The following is a 15,522-nucleotide window of genomic DNA, read 5'->3' as shown; positions in this document are numbered from 1 at the left end:
TTGTCAGTTCATGTGCTTAAATGTAAAAAACATACACTCTAACAATCGCTGGGTTGTTTTACTAGAGTTGGTTCAAATATGGATAAACACAAGCGTTGTGTGTTTTTTGTTGTTTAAGAAGTGTCATTTAAATTCGAGTTATTGTTTTAAGTAACAAATCATTGCGCTTACTAAATGTGCAATTTAAATAAAATAATAATTATAATAATAATAATTTAAATAAAATTTGTAACCCATGCAATGTTTGGTTTTTCATGTTTGACCCAACATTGGGTTTTGTCAACCCAGCATTGTTCTAGTGTAGAAATGATCTGAATTAGTGTTATGATGGAGTTTTAGTGTAATATTTCTTAATTATTTTATCATGAATACTTTGTTGATATGATTATTATTGTTAGTGCACATGCTTACAGAAATGTAAAAACCATTACTGGGTTGCTTGAACCCAAAGTGGGGTCCAATATAGATAAAGCAACTGCTGTGTGTTTTTTTCTTTAAAGTGTAATTTGAATTTAATTCAAAAATTTAACCCAACGTTGGGTCTTTCCAACCCAATGTTGCCATTTTTAGTGCAGAAATGACCTACAGTAGCTTAGAGTTTGATGGTGTTTTGATGTACATTTCTTTATTAAATATATATTTTTAGCTATTTTATAATGAATACTTTATTGAAATGATGAATTCTTTTTTATTATGTTTGACCCAATGTTGAGTTTTGACAACCCAAGACCCGGGTTAGTGTTTTAATGAAGTTTTGGTGAAATACTACTGATTGGATTTTCGAATACTTTATTAAAATGATTAATATTGTTATGCACATGCTTACAAAATGCTTTAACAACTGCTGGGTTGTTTTAACCTAAAGTTGGGTCAAATATGGATAACCACAAACATTCTGCTTAAAAAGAAACTTTAGTAAATTCAATTTATTTGACAATTTTAACGCAAAGCTGTTTTTTTATTTTCATGTTTGACCCAACATTGGGATTTGACAACCCAGCACAATGATCGGGTTAGTGTTGTGATGGAGTTTTGGTGAAATATTTCCTTTTATATAAATATTTTTTTGTTATTTTATCATGAATACTTTATTGAAATGATTATTAGTGTGTTATTGATAATCAGACAGGGCGGCACAGTGAATCAGCGATTAACACTGTGGCCTCACAGTAAGGTCGCTGGTTTGAGTCTCTCTTTTCTTTTTCTTTTTTCTTTTTTTTTTTAAGGTAAGTAGTTACAAACACTTTAAATGGGCTGAATTTAAACAAACAAATTAAGTTGAACATGAATACATTTCATTAGTTAAATTCAGCTCATATAAATAGTTTGCAACCACTTACCTTGGTTGCAAAACTCTTCGTAAGCTTCAGTGGGTCCAGAACTCAGCTGCCCGTATCATCACCAGAACTCCTTCTTCTGGTCACATCACCCCTGTCCTGCAGCAGCTTCATTGGTTACCTGTTTATTTTCGAATTGACTTTAAAATCTTTATGTTAACATTCAAAGCCATCCAAAATCTCGCCCCTCCAGGCTAATCGGGAGGACCGGGAGAATTCCCGGTGGGCCGGTCCATTTTTTGGCCGCGAGGGCCGGTGTCCCTAGCTCCAGAATCTGTTGTTCTCAGTAGTCACACTTTTTAAATTAATTAATTTATTTACTTGACCACAGTCTTCTTCTTCATTAGTTTACCGCAGCTCTGCTCTTTTATATATAACCACTGTTGTGGTCCAGTGGTTAGCACGTTACATTACGACGCCGCCGACCTGGGTTTGATCCTTGTCTGTGTATGTAATTTTTTTCATTTTTATTGTTACGACATACAATACTGTTAGGGTTGTTGAACATTTAAAGTTCTAAAGCAGCTGTTCTCTTAAAAAAAGACGTGATAGTGTCATTAGAAACTGAATTGGAAATAACCTTATTTTAATATAGTCAGTCGTGAACTGAGGTGGGCCGGTCTGAGGCTTGAAACTCCAGGGCTGAAAAGGAGTCCCACTCCGGCCCTGCGCCCCTCCATATTTGTCTGCCCTCATCTACATTTCTGCTCCTTCTCGCACCCTGCAATCTTCTTCCTCCCTCCACTTGTCTGTTCCCTCTTCTCGTCTTTCGACTATGGGCAACAGAGCATTTAGCCGCTCTGCTCCGCGGCTTTGGAACTCATTACCACCTGCCATCAGAAACACTGACTCCCTCACACTGTTCAAATCAAGACTTAAAACCTGCTTATTTAACGTGGTTTATAATATTTAATTTTATCTGCACTATTGTTGTGTATATTTTATTATTTCTCTTGTTGTTATAATGCTCTTGTTGATTTCACGGTGTCCTTGAGTTGCTAGAAAGGCGCCTTTAAATAAAACGTATTATTATTATTATTATTACCTTAAAAAATGTTGCAAACCCAATGAATCATTTTTCCAGTGCACCAACAAGCATCCTGGCGGTGTGAACTTCATTGTTCTGGAAAGCAGAATGTGGTGTGTTTGGCGCTACTGTAATGCACTGTAAGTTTCGCCCTCAGGTTGTGTTTGATCGGTGTGAAACGAGACGGCCCTGTCAACCGTGTTTCTTTCTCAACACAAAATATGTTCTGTAATCTTCTTTCGCACTTAACCTTACACACTTCTGAAGAGCTGGCCTTTTGTTTTCTGACACGGACACCTGTGTAAACACTTCAGATTCCTGCAGCTCAATAATCCAATAATAATGAATAATTCAACTCTAAACAATAGCATGACGGAGAAGAGCATCGCAAACTTTTTATGTACTGAAGTATTAAAAGTAAGACGTACTTACTCTTTAACGTTTACCCAACCAAACACAAGATTTAGACCGGTAATAAATATATATATGTGTACTGTTCTAAATCTTGTGTTTGGTTGGGTAATTGTTAATCATACTGTAAACTTTTAAAGGCTTAACTAGGTTAATTAGGTTAACTAAGCAGGTTTGTGTAATTAGGCAAGTTATTGTATAACAATGGCTTGTTCTGTAGTCTATCGAAAAAAATATAAAGCTTAAACGGGCTAATAATATTGTACTTAAAATGGTGTTTAAAACTGTAAAACTTAATATAAATATTGTTGTATATAAAAAAGAAAATCAAACACGGAGAGTCTCAAAAATACTTTTACGAGGAACTACTTTCTTCCGCCATTCATTTACATTTACAAGCTGACATCAGGACAGCAGTAGCTGTTACTAATTCACGAACATCACTTTAGAGCTAGTGTTTGAATGATTCCCTAGCGTAATGTCTAACGTAAAGACAAAACTTTTTTTTGCTCACCTTTTAAGATTATAAGCCTGAACAGCATGAAATGTCATCAGTCTACAGAGATTTCCCAGTATTTCTCTGTAGCAATCACAATAATTAACCCTGAAAATGCCAAAGCAAAGGAAACACCGCCAGATTACTATAGTATAAATACAGCACTACAACATACAAAAGAGAGAGATCAACTTAGAATATCACTTACCTGATTTATAATGATTTATTCAGCTAAACGCTGTTTTTATCCTCTCATTACGTGTTCTCTGTTGGCTTCTTGTGGTGGAACATCAACCGTCTTTGCTCAGTATGACAGGCTGATGCATGGCAGACGGCGTGCTGAATATCCGAAATTATAAATATTTAAAATAGGCACTATCCTTAAAAATAAACCTGCAAAGCTTCAATCTAAACAACTACACTCTTGCCTAAAAAAACCCTCAAAAGTACATAATGTTGTTCAACAGCTGCAATATTTATTGATCTGCTGTCACTCTATATGGGCGGAGTAATACACAAGAGTGAAGTGGCTGTTATTAAAGAATATTGCAGTGCTATCAGCCAACCAGATTTGACAACCAGACAGAACTGTTAAATATATATAATTATTAGCCACCCTTTGAATCATTTTTTCCTTTTTTTTAATATTTCCGAAATGATGTTTAACAGAGCAAGGAAGTTTTTACAGTATGTCTGATAATATTTTTTCTTCTGGATAAAGTCTTATTTGTTTTATTTCGGCTAGAATAAAAGCAGTTTTTTATTTTTTTAACACCATTTTATGGTCAATATTATTAGCCTGTTTAAGCTGTTTTTTTTTTTTTGATAGTCTACAGACCAAACCATCATTATACAATAACTTGCCTATTACCCTAACCTGCCTAACCTCATTAAGCCTTTAAATGTCACTTTAAGCTATACAGAAGTGTCTTGAAGAAGATCTAGTAAAATATTATTTACTGTCATCATGACAAAGATAAACTAATCAGTTATTAGAGATGAGTTATTAAAACTATTATGATTATAAATGTGTTGGAAAAAATCTGCTCTCCGTTAAACAGAAATTGGGGAAAAAATAAACAAGGGGGCGAATAATTTCAACTTTAGATATAACTTGTATTTAAAAAGTATCTAATATTCGCCAAGCCTGCATTTACTTTGATTCCAAATACTGCGAAAACTGTACAATTTGTGAAACATTTTCACTATTTAAAATCACTGGTTTCCACCAGAATGAATGTTAATACATTATTTTATTCATGGTAGCTGTGATTTAAAAATACAGTTGAGACATTTCCAAAATAACAGTAAACTACCGTATTTAATTACAATTACAATTTAATTAATTACCTTTGTAATACACAACATTAAACAATAAACATCATTTATAAATGTATATATTTTATTCATAAAACTTAAGTAAAAAAAAACTTCCTAATGAACATTTACAGAAATTAAAATAAAACATTTAAATATTTGTACTATCTAAAATGACCAGTTTCTATTTGAATTTGAAAATGTAATTTATTCCTAGGGTTTTAAAGCTGGAGTTTTAGCATCATCACTCCAGGCAGATGATCCAGCAGAGTATACTTTAATATGCTGGTTTATTGTTTAATAAATGCTTTTCTATTACTGATATTGATTTCTTTTGTAGGTGAAGTATGTGAACCGGTTCCCTGTGAGAACAGCGCTGACTGTCCCACAACACCAGCGGATGAAAATGGGTCCTGTGAGTTCTTAAGCTACTTTTTTAAGCAATTGTAAATCTGAGAAGTCTAAAAGTTTTGTTATGTTATGTTAAATGAAACTTTTGGGGGGGGGGATTGGCTAAGTTTTTCTAATCAATTATTATTATACATTTTTTTTCATATATTTTTATTTTATTCAAAAATCTATTTCAGTTAATTAGGCTATAAGAGCCCTAATGATAATAATTATATATTTAATAAGTGATGTTTCATGTAGAGACTTATTGAAACGTCCTTTTACTGTCACCATAAACTGTATGTTAAACACAGGAAGGCTCTACAGTATTCATCTTTAATAGAGTGAAGATGTCATAATCTCACACCGCCTGTACTTTCTGCTCTCTCAGCAGCGTCAGACTGGAAAGAACAATCTATAATTGGTGAGTTTGTGTATTTAAAGCCTCCTTTAATGGTCGGTTTCCCTCATTTAAAGAAAGGTCTCCACACTCTTCATTCACATACAATGCGTCTTTCTGTCTAAAAATGCAAGACGCAGTATTTAGGAATGTCTTAAAGGTCTCGTCAAATAAAAATGTGTTGTTTTTTTTGGAAGATGATTTTATCAGTATGTTATAATCTTAAGGACATTCTATTATCATATTAAACTGATCACTGTTAAGAATGTTTGTGAACTACACAGTATTTAATTTTATTTTACTGTAGGACAGCATGCGGTATGTTACTGTATTTTAAAGTTGAATTGTGAAAATGACTGTATGTTTTACAGTAAAGATATATATAGTATTCTGTAAATACATGTACAGCAAGATAAATGGTGCTGTAAATATAAATACAGTACTTTGAATCATTTTTTTAACATTTAATTTTAATACACTTGAATTAGAAATCATTCAATTATATTTAAATTATTTGAATCGTTTGAATTTTAAATCATTTGAATTTTGAATCCTTTGAATTTTGAATCATTTAAATCATTTGAATTTTAAAAAATTTAAATTTTAAAACATTTGAATTTTGAACTGTTTAAATTATTTGTTTACATTTTGATTAATTTGAATTTTGACTAATTTGAATTTTGAATCTTTCGATTTTTGAATCATTTAATTTTTTTATTATTTGAATGATTTAATTTTCTAAAAAGAAGAATTTTGAATCATTGGAATCATTTGAATTTGAAAAAAAAATGTAATTTTTAAAAGATTTTTTAACTTTGAATATTTGAATTTTGAATAATTTTATGTTTTTAAATTATTTGAATCGTTTGAATTTTTAATTATTAGAATTTTTAATATTTAGAGTTGTTAATCATTAAAATTTTAATTTGTTTAAATCATTTAAATTTGTAATAAATTAAATTTTAAAACGTTTTAATTTTGAATAATTTAAATATGATTTGTTTACATTTTGAATCATTTGAATTAAAAAAATGTAATTTTAAAACAGTTGAATTTCAAACTGTTTAAATTATGATTTGTTTACATATTGATTCATTTGAATTTTAAATCATTTGTATTTTTAATCATTTTAATGGTCAGTTGTTTGAATTTTGATTCATTTAAATTTTGAATCATTTGATTTAAAAAAATGAATTTTAAAACATTTGAATTTTGAATCGTTTAAAATTATGATTTGTTTACATATTGATTAATTTGAATTTTAAATCAATAGAATTTTGAATGATTTGTTTTTTAATTATTTAAATTGTTAGAATTTTTAATCATTACATTTTTTAATAATTTGAATTTTGTATCATTTTAATTGTTTGAATTTCGATTCATTTTAATTTTTAATTTCTTTAAATCATTCATCCATTTTATTTTCGGCTTAGACCCTTTTTAAATCAGGGATTGCCACAGAGGAATGAACCGCCAACTTATCCAGCATATGCTTTACGCAGCGGATGCCCGTCCAGCTGCAACCCATCTCTGGGAAACACCCATACACACTCATTCACTATGGACATTTTAGCCTGCCCAATTCACCTGTACCACATGTGTTTGGACTGTGGGGGAAACTGGAGCACCCGGAGGAAACCTATGCGAACACAGGGAGAACATGCAAACTCCACACAGAAATGCCAACTGACCCAGCCGAGGCTCGAACCAGCGACCTTCTTGCTGTGAGGCAACTGCCCTACCTACTGCGCCACTCCGTTGCCCCTATTTGAATCATTAGATTTTTTTTTATTTTAAAACATTTGAAATTTGAATAGTTTATGATTTGAATTGTGATTTGTTTACGAATTGATTCATTTGAATTTTGAGTGATTTGATTTTTTTAATAATTAAATTTTTAATTGTTTGAATTTTTAACTTTACTATTTACGAACACGAAAAAACAATTAGTAATAGATTTCTTACCATATTCATTCATCTTTGTTAATGTACTTTAAGTTAAATAACATTAGTTCATAACTCGTGGTGGATTAACTAATGTCAACAACTGTAGCACATCTTTGGATTTGAATGCATCAATGGTTAATGTTGCACCATGATTAATAAATGCTTTACAACATTATTCATACTCTATTAACACGTTAAATAATGGAGCATTATTCTACAGTCTTTTTTGCATATTAAGCAGATGGCTCATGCTCTTACAGCTGATTCAGTATTTAGTTTGATGCTCATATTAAAATATTAATGAGGGATCCAGCAATCAGCCTGCAGTGAACTCTGGGAATGAGATTTGTGGATCTGAGATCTTTTTGTGCTTCAGGGCCCTGCCGGCCAAACCCGTGTCACAATGGAGGCCTGTGTGAACTTAATCAGACCGACCGCGGAGACGCTTTACTGGGATATTTGTGCAGGTGTCCGGCTGGATTCAACGGGGTTCACTGCCAACACAGTAAGAAACCTTTTTACACACATTTTTACGCACAATTTTAGAGTGTAAATCAGAAACCTCATAATATGATATGATATGCAGCATACTCTTATGCTGGGATTACACACAACATTAAAGAATCATTGCGTCACACGCTCTGGATTACAGAATCATTTTAATTTTGAATAGTTTAAAAATTGAATAATTTTCATTTTGAATCGTTTTATTTTTTTAATCATTTTCATTTTGAATCATTTTCATTTTAAATCATTTTATTTTAGAATCATTTTCATTTAAAAACATTTTATTTTTGAATCATCTTCATTTTGAATAATTTTTATTTTGAATAATTTTATTTTTGAATCATCTTCATTTTGAATAATTTTTATTTTGAATAATTTTATTTTTGAATCATCTTCATTTTGAATAATTTTTATTTTGAATAATTTTATTTTTGAATCATCTTAATTTTGAATCATTTTATTTTTGAATCATTTTAGTTTTGAATCATTTTTATTTTGAATCGTTTTATTTTTAAATCATTTTCATTTTGAAACATTTTCATTTTGAATCGTTTTATTTTTAAAACATTTTCATTTTGAATCATTTTCATTTTAAAACATTTTACTTTTGAATCATCTTTATTTTGAATCATTTTCATTTTGAATCGTTTTATTTTTGAATCATTTTAATTTTGTATCATTTTCATTTTGAAACATTTTATTTTTGAATCATTTTAATTTTGAATCATTTTCATTTTGAAACATTTTATTTTTGAATCATCTTCATTTTGAATCATTTTCATTTTGAATCGTTTTATTTTTGAATCATTTTAATTTTGAATCATTTTAATTTTGAATCATTTGCATTTTGAATCGTTTTATTTTTGAATCATTTTCATTTTGAATCGTTTAGATTTTGAATTTTTTTTCTAATGACATTACAAATGCATTACACACATACACACACAGAAACCACACACACACACACACACACACGCACACACACGCACACACCACAAATACATCGCACACATAGACATACACTTAACCCCCCCACATACACACACCGCTGACCTTCATCAGCAACGCTCCTCAGTTGACTTCAGTCTATAATTAATGTCAGAGGGAAAGAAGAGCTGAGGAACTGAACACTGAGACCCAGACAGCTGTTTCTGCAGAACACACACACACACACACACACACACGCACACACACTGCGTCTCATTATTATCCCGGTCACCGTGACCTGCTCAGGTGTTGTCAGTAATTGGACTGAACATCATATTGAGCTCCTGCTGGATGTTTAGCGGAGTGTGACCAGCAGAAAACACAGAGGTGTCTCTGATTTAATGACATCCGACCTGTTTTCACTGTCAGGACACACAGAACTTACATCTGCTGCAAAAGAATATATATACATATATATGTACAGTATATATCATGGTGGCTCAATGTTAGCACTGTGGCCTCACAGTAAGAAGGTCGCTGGTTCGAGTCCTGACTGGTTCAGTTGGAATGGTTGGAGTATTCGGGAATCCAGCATGTGTTGAAGGATGACACAGAAATGTTTCCTCAGATCAGGAGCGGTGGGTTTATTAGGTCAGAAGCGTACAGTAGCACAAATCCAGCGTGACAGATCAACAAACCCCCTCTGATCCGCACACCAATTTACTTGCTCCGCTGGCTGGACTTCAGGAATCGCAGCCATCAGGACCAATCACATCTGACAACGCTGTTTCCCTATGGAAAACACTGGGAAAACAACGCTCTGTGTTCAGGCACATCTTTAAGTTCTGGAGTATTTTTGCACTTTACTTTCAGAAAATCCTTGTATTCTATTTACTTCTTAAAGAGGATGTCATTTAGTATCTTAAAGTGTCGTATAAGACTGTGCTGGAGTCTCTTATAAAAGGTTTAAATGCATCTAAGCTCAGAAAATATGATTCAACATTTCATTTGAATCAATGCAGGGCTTAAGGTCTGTAAGCCCCTCCCCCTTCCTAAGCCAACTCTGCTCTGATTGGTCAGCTCTAGGTCAAGTCTGTTTTGATTGGTCTTTCTGTATCAGAAAAGCCCTTTTCAGAATATTTTTGTGTTGTGGGTGGGCGGAGATTATGCAAATTTGTTACTTTGATCATGTTTATGTAGATCAGTAGCAGGCAAAAAGAATCGAATGTAAAACAACTTAATTAAAGTGATTCAGAGTCGACTCTTTCTTTTGAGAGACACTATCCTTATTTATTACATTAAGTGCTTGCAACCTTTTGATTGTGTTTCCGTTTTGTCAGTTTTTTTTGGTGGCTCAGTGGTTAGCACTGTGGCCTCACAGCAAGAAGGTCGCTGGTTCGAGCCTCAGTTTTCTGTGGGGAGTTTGCATGTTCTCCCAGTGTTGGCGTGGATTTCCTCCAGGTGCTTCGGTTTCCCCTATAATCCAAACGCATGCCCTATAGTGGAATAGACAACTACATTGGTCATAGTATGTGTGAATGAGTGTGTATGGGTGTTTCCCAATACAAGATTGCGGCTGAAAGGGCATCCGCTGTATAAAACATATGACGGAATAGTTGGCGGTTCATTCCGCTGTGGTGATTCCTGATAAATAAGGGACTAAGCCAAAGAAAAAGGAATGAATGAATGAATGTTGTCAGCTTTCTTAAAATCAAATGGTATTAGATTTTATCAGCTAAAAGATACGAATATGGTATAAATATATCTAGCCGTAGAAAAAGCCAGATCCAATAATTCTATGAGATTGGTTTACTTAATATTCAGGGGCAAAATTTAATCCGTACTCCATACAATAGAAACAAAACGCATTGTATGTATTGATTTTATTACATGAATATAGTTCTAATTTGTTTCTTTTATGTTTAACGAATCAATATCAGTCACATAAAGGTTAATAGTTTAATTATGTTAAACGTATTTCATCCAAATAGATGGAACATTCATAGTTTAATATAATTCGATGTACATTCATTATAGTCCTGGTTTATTTTAATGCAATTTATTTTGCCAGCCTGATCTTACAAGGAAATGTAAGTATTTTACGTTTTGTCAGTTAAGTTGTTAATTCGTACAAATTTGTACGAGTTCAGTCATACGAAAATGTACGATTTTAAAAAGGAGGCTTGGCACCCAAGTCCACCCCTAACCCCAACCAACATTGGGTGACGAGCAAAACGTACTAAATTGTATGAATTAGATCATACGAATTCATACGAATTAGCCACTAAATCAAAAAGTTACGAATTGCAGTAAGAGTGCGTTGATTTTGCTGATATCCTGTTGCCAGATCTTGGTGGCAAAAACAACTCCATTACACTGAAAAACTTCTGTAAATGTATATGTGTTAAAATGCATTTATTTATTTAAATACAACCCAAATAAATTGTTAACACCCTTGATTCTTTTATTGTATTGTATTGTATTATATATCGTATCATATGGAATAATATCGTATGGTCTAGTATGATATAGTATCATACGGTAAAGTATTGTATGGTATAGTATCGTATCATACGTCATATGGTATTGCATGGTATCATATCATATGGTATCGTATCGTATGGTATAGTAGCATATGGTGCAGTATCTTATGCTATGGTATTTTATCATGTATCGTATAGTATCGTAGCATATGGTATAGTATTGTATGGTATAGTATTGTATGGTGTAGTATTGTATGGTGTAGTATTGTATGGCACAGTATTGTATGTATTAAATTGTATGGTATAGTATCGTATGGTATAGTAGTGTACGGTATGATATCATGTATTGTATGGTATTGCATGGTATCATATGGTATGATATCGTATGGTATAGTATCATATGGTATAGTATCGTATGATATGGTATTGTATGGTATGGTATTGTATCGTATAGTACCGACCATATGGTATAGCATGGAGTAGCATCGTATGGTAAAGCATTGTATGTATCATATCATATGGTATAATGTTGTATGGTATAGTAGCACATGGTATGGTATCGTATGGTATTGTATTGTATCATGTATCTTATCATATGATATAGTATTGTATGGTGTAGTATGGTATGGTATGGTACAGTATCGTATGGTAAAGTAGCATATGGTATGGTATCGTATAGTATTTTAATGTATCATGTATCATATGGAACAGTATTGTATGGTATAGTATCGTATGGTATGGTATTGTATGGTATAGCAGTGTATGGTATTGTATGGTATGGTATGGTATTATGTATTGTATTGCATGGTATCATGTGGTATGGTATTGTATGGTATAGAATAATATGGTATAGTATTGTATGGTATATTGTATTGTATCATTTATAGTAGAGTATTGTATCATATGGTATGGTATTTTGTAATATTGTATGGGATAGTATCATATAGTATCGTATTTATTTAAATACAGCCCAAATAAATTGTTAACAACCACTTCCCTTGAAAAAAGTAAATAATCTTTGATTCTTTTTTTTCAGTGTATAAAGAGAGAAAAATCTTAATGCTATCTATAGAATATAGGACAAATATCTGCTTCTGATCTATAGATCTATCTAATATCTAACTCTAATCATCTCTGTTTTATGTTTATCATCTTTTTTCCCATATTTATTTTGGTTTGTCACTTGTCACTTTGTGTACAGTGGAAGTTTCTGTAGCCAAAATAAGTTCCTTGTGTGTGAAGCGCACTTGGCAATAAGACTGATTCTGATTCTGATTGATTTATGAGCCAAAGCTTAAAGAACAAGCCCACATATGATTATAAGTGGACATGGCAACATCACAGGCATGCGTTTGTTAACTTAATAGAGTGTTTTAATTATAATTTGTAACATTATACATGTCTTTGCTGTTTCTTTTGATCAGTTACTCTTGAATGCTGGAATACATGTGCCTTATGATCTCCACTGCAAAACTAATGAGTACATTACCATATGACCCACATTTACATATCACTGCATATTCATCACCACATCAAGATGAAAACAGCATGAACTGTTTTGTTTAGCATATTATAAAGGAGGGCATTTACAGTACATTTATAAATGCAGAAAAAAAAGTAGAATTAGTTTACCTTTATCATTACTATAGGGACCTATTACTATATATGTTACCATAACAGATTTTAGATGAGTTTAAATTGGACTCCTGTTTTATATAATCTTAGATATAATATTATATGAAAAAAATATATAATATTATATATAAACATTTAATTTCCTGAAGAATGCACATATTTAAATGTAATTCCTTTATTTAGTTTATTTTCTTATTTTTTATTTCATTTAAATAAATAAAAAAGAAATTCTGTAGTGATTAAAAAAAAGAAAAAGAAAAAAGGAAAGAAAAATTGTACAAAAAATATTAACAAAAAATGCAATAAACATGTACAACAAGGCCTCTAGAGTTCGATTTAGGTGCTAAACTGAATCTGTGATGTGATTCCTACTATTATGTGTGGGAAAATGATGGCTAGACACAAAATTACTTAGTGGATTCTTTGTAATTGTTTGTGAAGTTTACAAATGACTTCTGTGTGAAAACCTGGTCTATAGCCCCATTCACACAGTAATACTAGTAAATTGCCGTATAATTACCAAAACGACTTTACTGGTAGATTCAAAAACCTAACCGAATATATATATTATACATGGGTGTGTGTGTACTTTGTACTGTCAGTGCTCCTGTGACCCAGGTTAAGCTGCAGGTTTGGTTTTGGTCTTTTCTGCTGTGATAAACTTCTGTCTCTGATACCTGCCACATCTGAGCCGTCGCTTCACCTTGCAGATCTCAGTTTCTGCTCCAGTGACGCCTCCGTTTGCAGTCTTTAATGAGTCTCTTGAGCTCCTCTCGTACTGTTAAAAAAGACCAGGGAGAAGTTAGTGCAGGAAAATCTTCACAAAATATGTGCAGCCGTATTGCAATATGCTGAATTGATAAGAACTGGTACAAATTGTGCAATAAGTGAATTAAGGTAAATGTTTTTTTTTTTTTTTTCCATACAGCACAAATCCAAATCAGTTTATCAAGATGTAAAATAGATTAAATAAATAAATAAACCAATTTTACAGTTTAAATCCAAATATCAAACACAAAAAATCTAAAGGGGTAGTTAATGTGTCAGTGCTCTTTGGATAAGAGATTCATCAAGAATAAAACAATGAAATCATAATTCACTTGAAAAGATGAAAAATGAAAACCCTTCATTACATGGCTATTATTTAGGCAAGGCAAGCTGTTCTTAAATGATAGCCATGTTAATACAGGCTTTTTCATTATTTAATCTTACAGTTTGCATGAGTAAATTGAGTTGAGATAGAAACTAAGAATTCAGGTTTATTACATTTTATTTTTTCATCACTGTTGCATATCAAATTGTTTTTCAGGTCTAATTTAATGTCTGCTTTTCAGATGTAAACGAATGTGAGAAAAACCCCTGCAGAAATGGAGGAAGCTGCACAGACCTGCAAGCAAACTACACCTGTCTGTGTCCTGGAGAATACATGGGACAAAACTGTCAGTACAGTAAGTGAGAATCCACTTCATCACCTCATTTTATAAAAAATAAAACATCTTACTATATTGTATCGTATTGTGTCATGCATCGTTTGGTATTGCATGGTATCAAATCGTATGGTATGGTATAATATGGTATGGTATCGTATCATGTATCTTATGGTATCGTATCACTTGGTATAGCATCTTATGGTAAAGTATTGTATAGTATAGTATTGTATGGTATTGTATTGTATCAAGTATCGTATAGTATCATATCATATGGTATGGTATTGCATGGTATGGTTCTGTATTGTGTCGTACGGTAAAGTATCGTTTGGTATAGTATCATAAGATACATCATATGGTATTTTATGTATCATATCATATGGTATATTATCTTATGGTATGGTATTGTTGTGTATCATGTATCGTATAGTATCGTATCATATGGTATAGTATTGTATGGTGTAGTATTGTATGGTATAGTAGTGTATGGTATCGTATGATGTATTGTATGGTATTGTATCATGTATCGTATGGTATTACACGGTATCATATTGTATGGTATCATATGGTATAATATCATATGGTATTTTACGGTATTTTATCATATAGAATCGTATCATATGGTAGTATGGTGTAGTATCGTATGCTTTAGTATTGTATGGTAAAGTATTGTATGTATCATATTGTATGTTATAGTTTTGTATTGTATAGTAGCATATGGTATGGTATCTTTTGGTATTCTATCGTATCATGCATGTATCGTATAGTATTGTATGGTGTAGTATCGTATGGAACAGCATTGTATGGCACAGTATTGTTTGGTATAGTAGCGTATGGCATGGTATCGTATCATGTATTGTATGGTATTGTATCATGTATCATATGGTATTGCATGGTATCGTATCACATGGTATAGTTTTGTATAGTATTGTATGGTATGGTATTGTATTGTTCATGTATCGTTTAGTATCATATCATATGGTATAGTATTGTATGGTATGGTATCTTATGGTACTGTATTGTGTCGTACAGTAAAGTATCGTATGGTATAGTTTGTGTGATACATCGTATAGTATTTCATGTATCATATCATATCATATGGTATAGTATCTTATGGTATGGTATTGTAATGTATCATGTATCGTATAGTATCGTATCATATGGCATAGTATTGTATGGTGCAGTATTGTATGGTATAGTAGTGTATGGTATGGTATC

At 32.0% G+C, this 15,522-nt stretch overlaps 1 protein-coding gene across 21 annotated transcripts in view; it reads left to right on the top strand.

Moving 5' to 3' along the window:
* Positions 1–15,522, top strand: part of edil3b (EGF like and discoidin domains 3b) — a 66,841-nt gene that overhangs the window by 7,671 nt on the left and 43,648 nt on the right. For 12 of the 21 annotated variants that reach the window (XM_087271419.1, XM_087271400.1, XM_087271411.1 and 9 more), the window contains exons 2-5: positions 4,929–5,003; positions 5,370–5,402; positions 7,702–7,830; positions 14,212–14,325. In XM_087271419.1, the coding sequence (XP_087127545.1) occupies positions 4,929–5,003; positions 5,370–5,402; positions 7,702–7,830; positions 14,212–14,325 (351 nt within the window). The remainder of the gene's footprint in view (positions 1–4,928; positions 5,004–5,369; positions 5,403–7,701; positions 7,831–14,211; positions 14,326–15,522) is intronic. The other 9 variants (XM_087271420.1, XM_087271401.1, XM_087271418.1 and 6 more) reach the window with 1 other exon arrangement.

This window comes from Danio rerio, chromosome 10, assembly GCF_052040795.2.
Source record: "Danio rerio strain M-AB ecotype USA chromosome 10, GRCz13ab, whole genome shotgun sequence".
NCBI lineage: Eukaryota > Metazoa > Chordata > Actinopteri > Cypriniformes > Danionidae > Danio > Danio rerio.
Note: the sequence above shows the minus strand (reverse complement) of the source record. Positions and strands in the feature narration are given on the sequence as shown.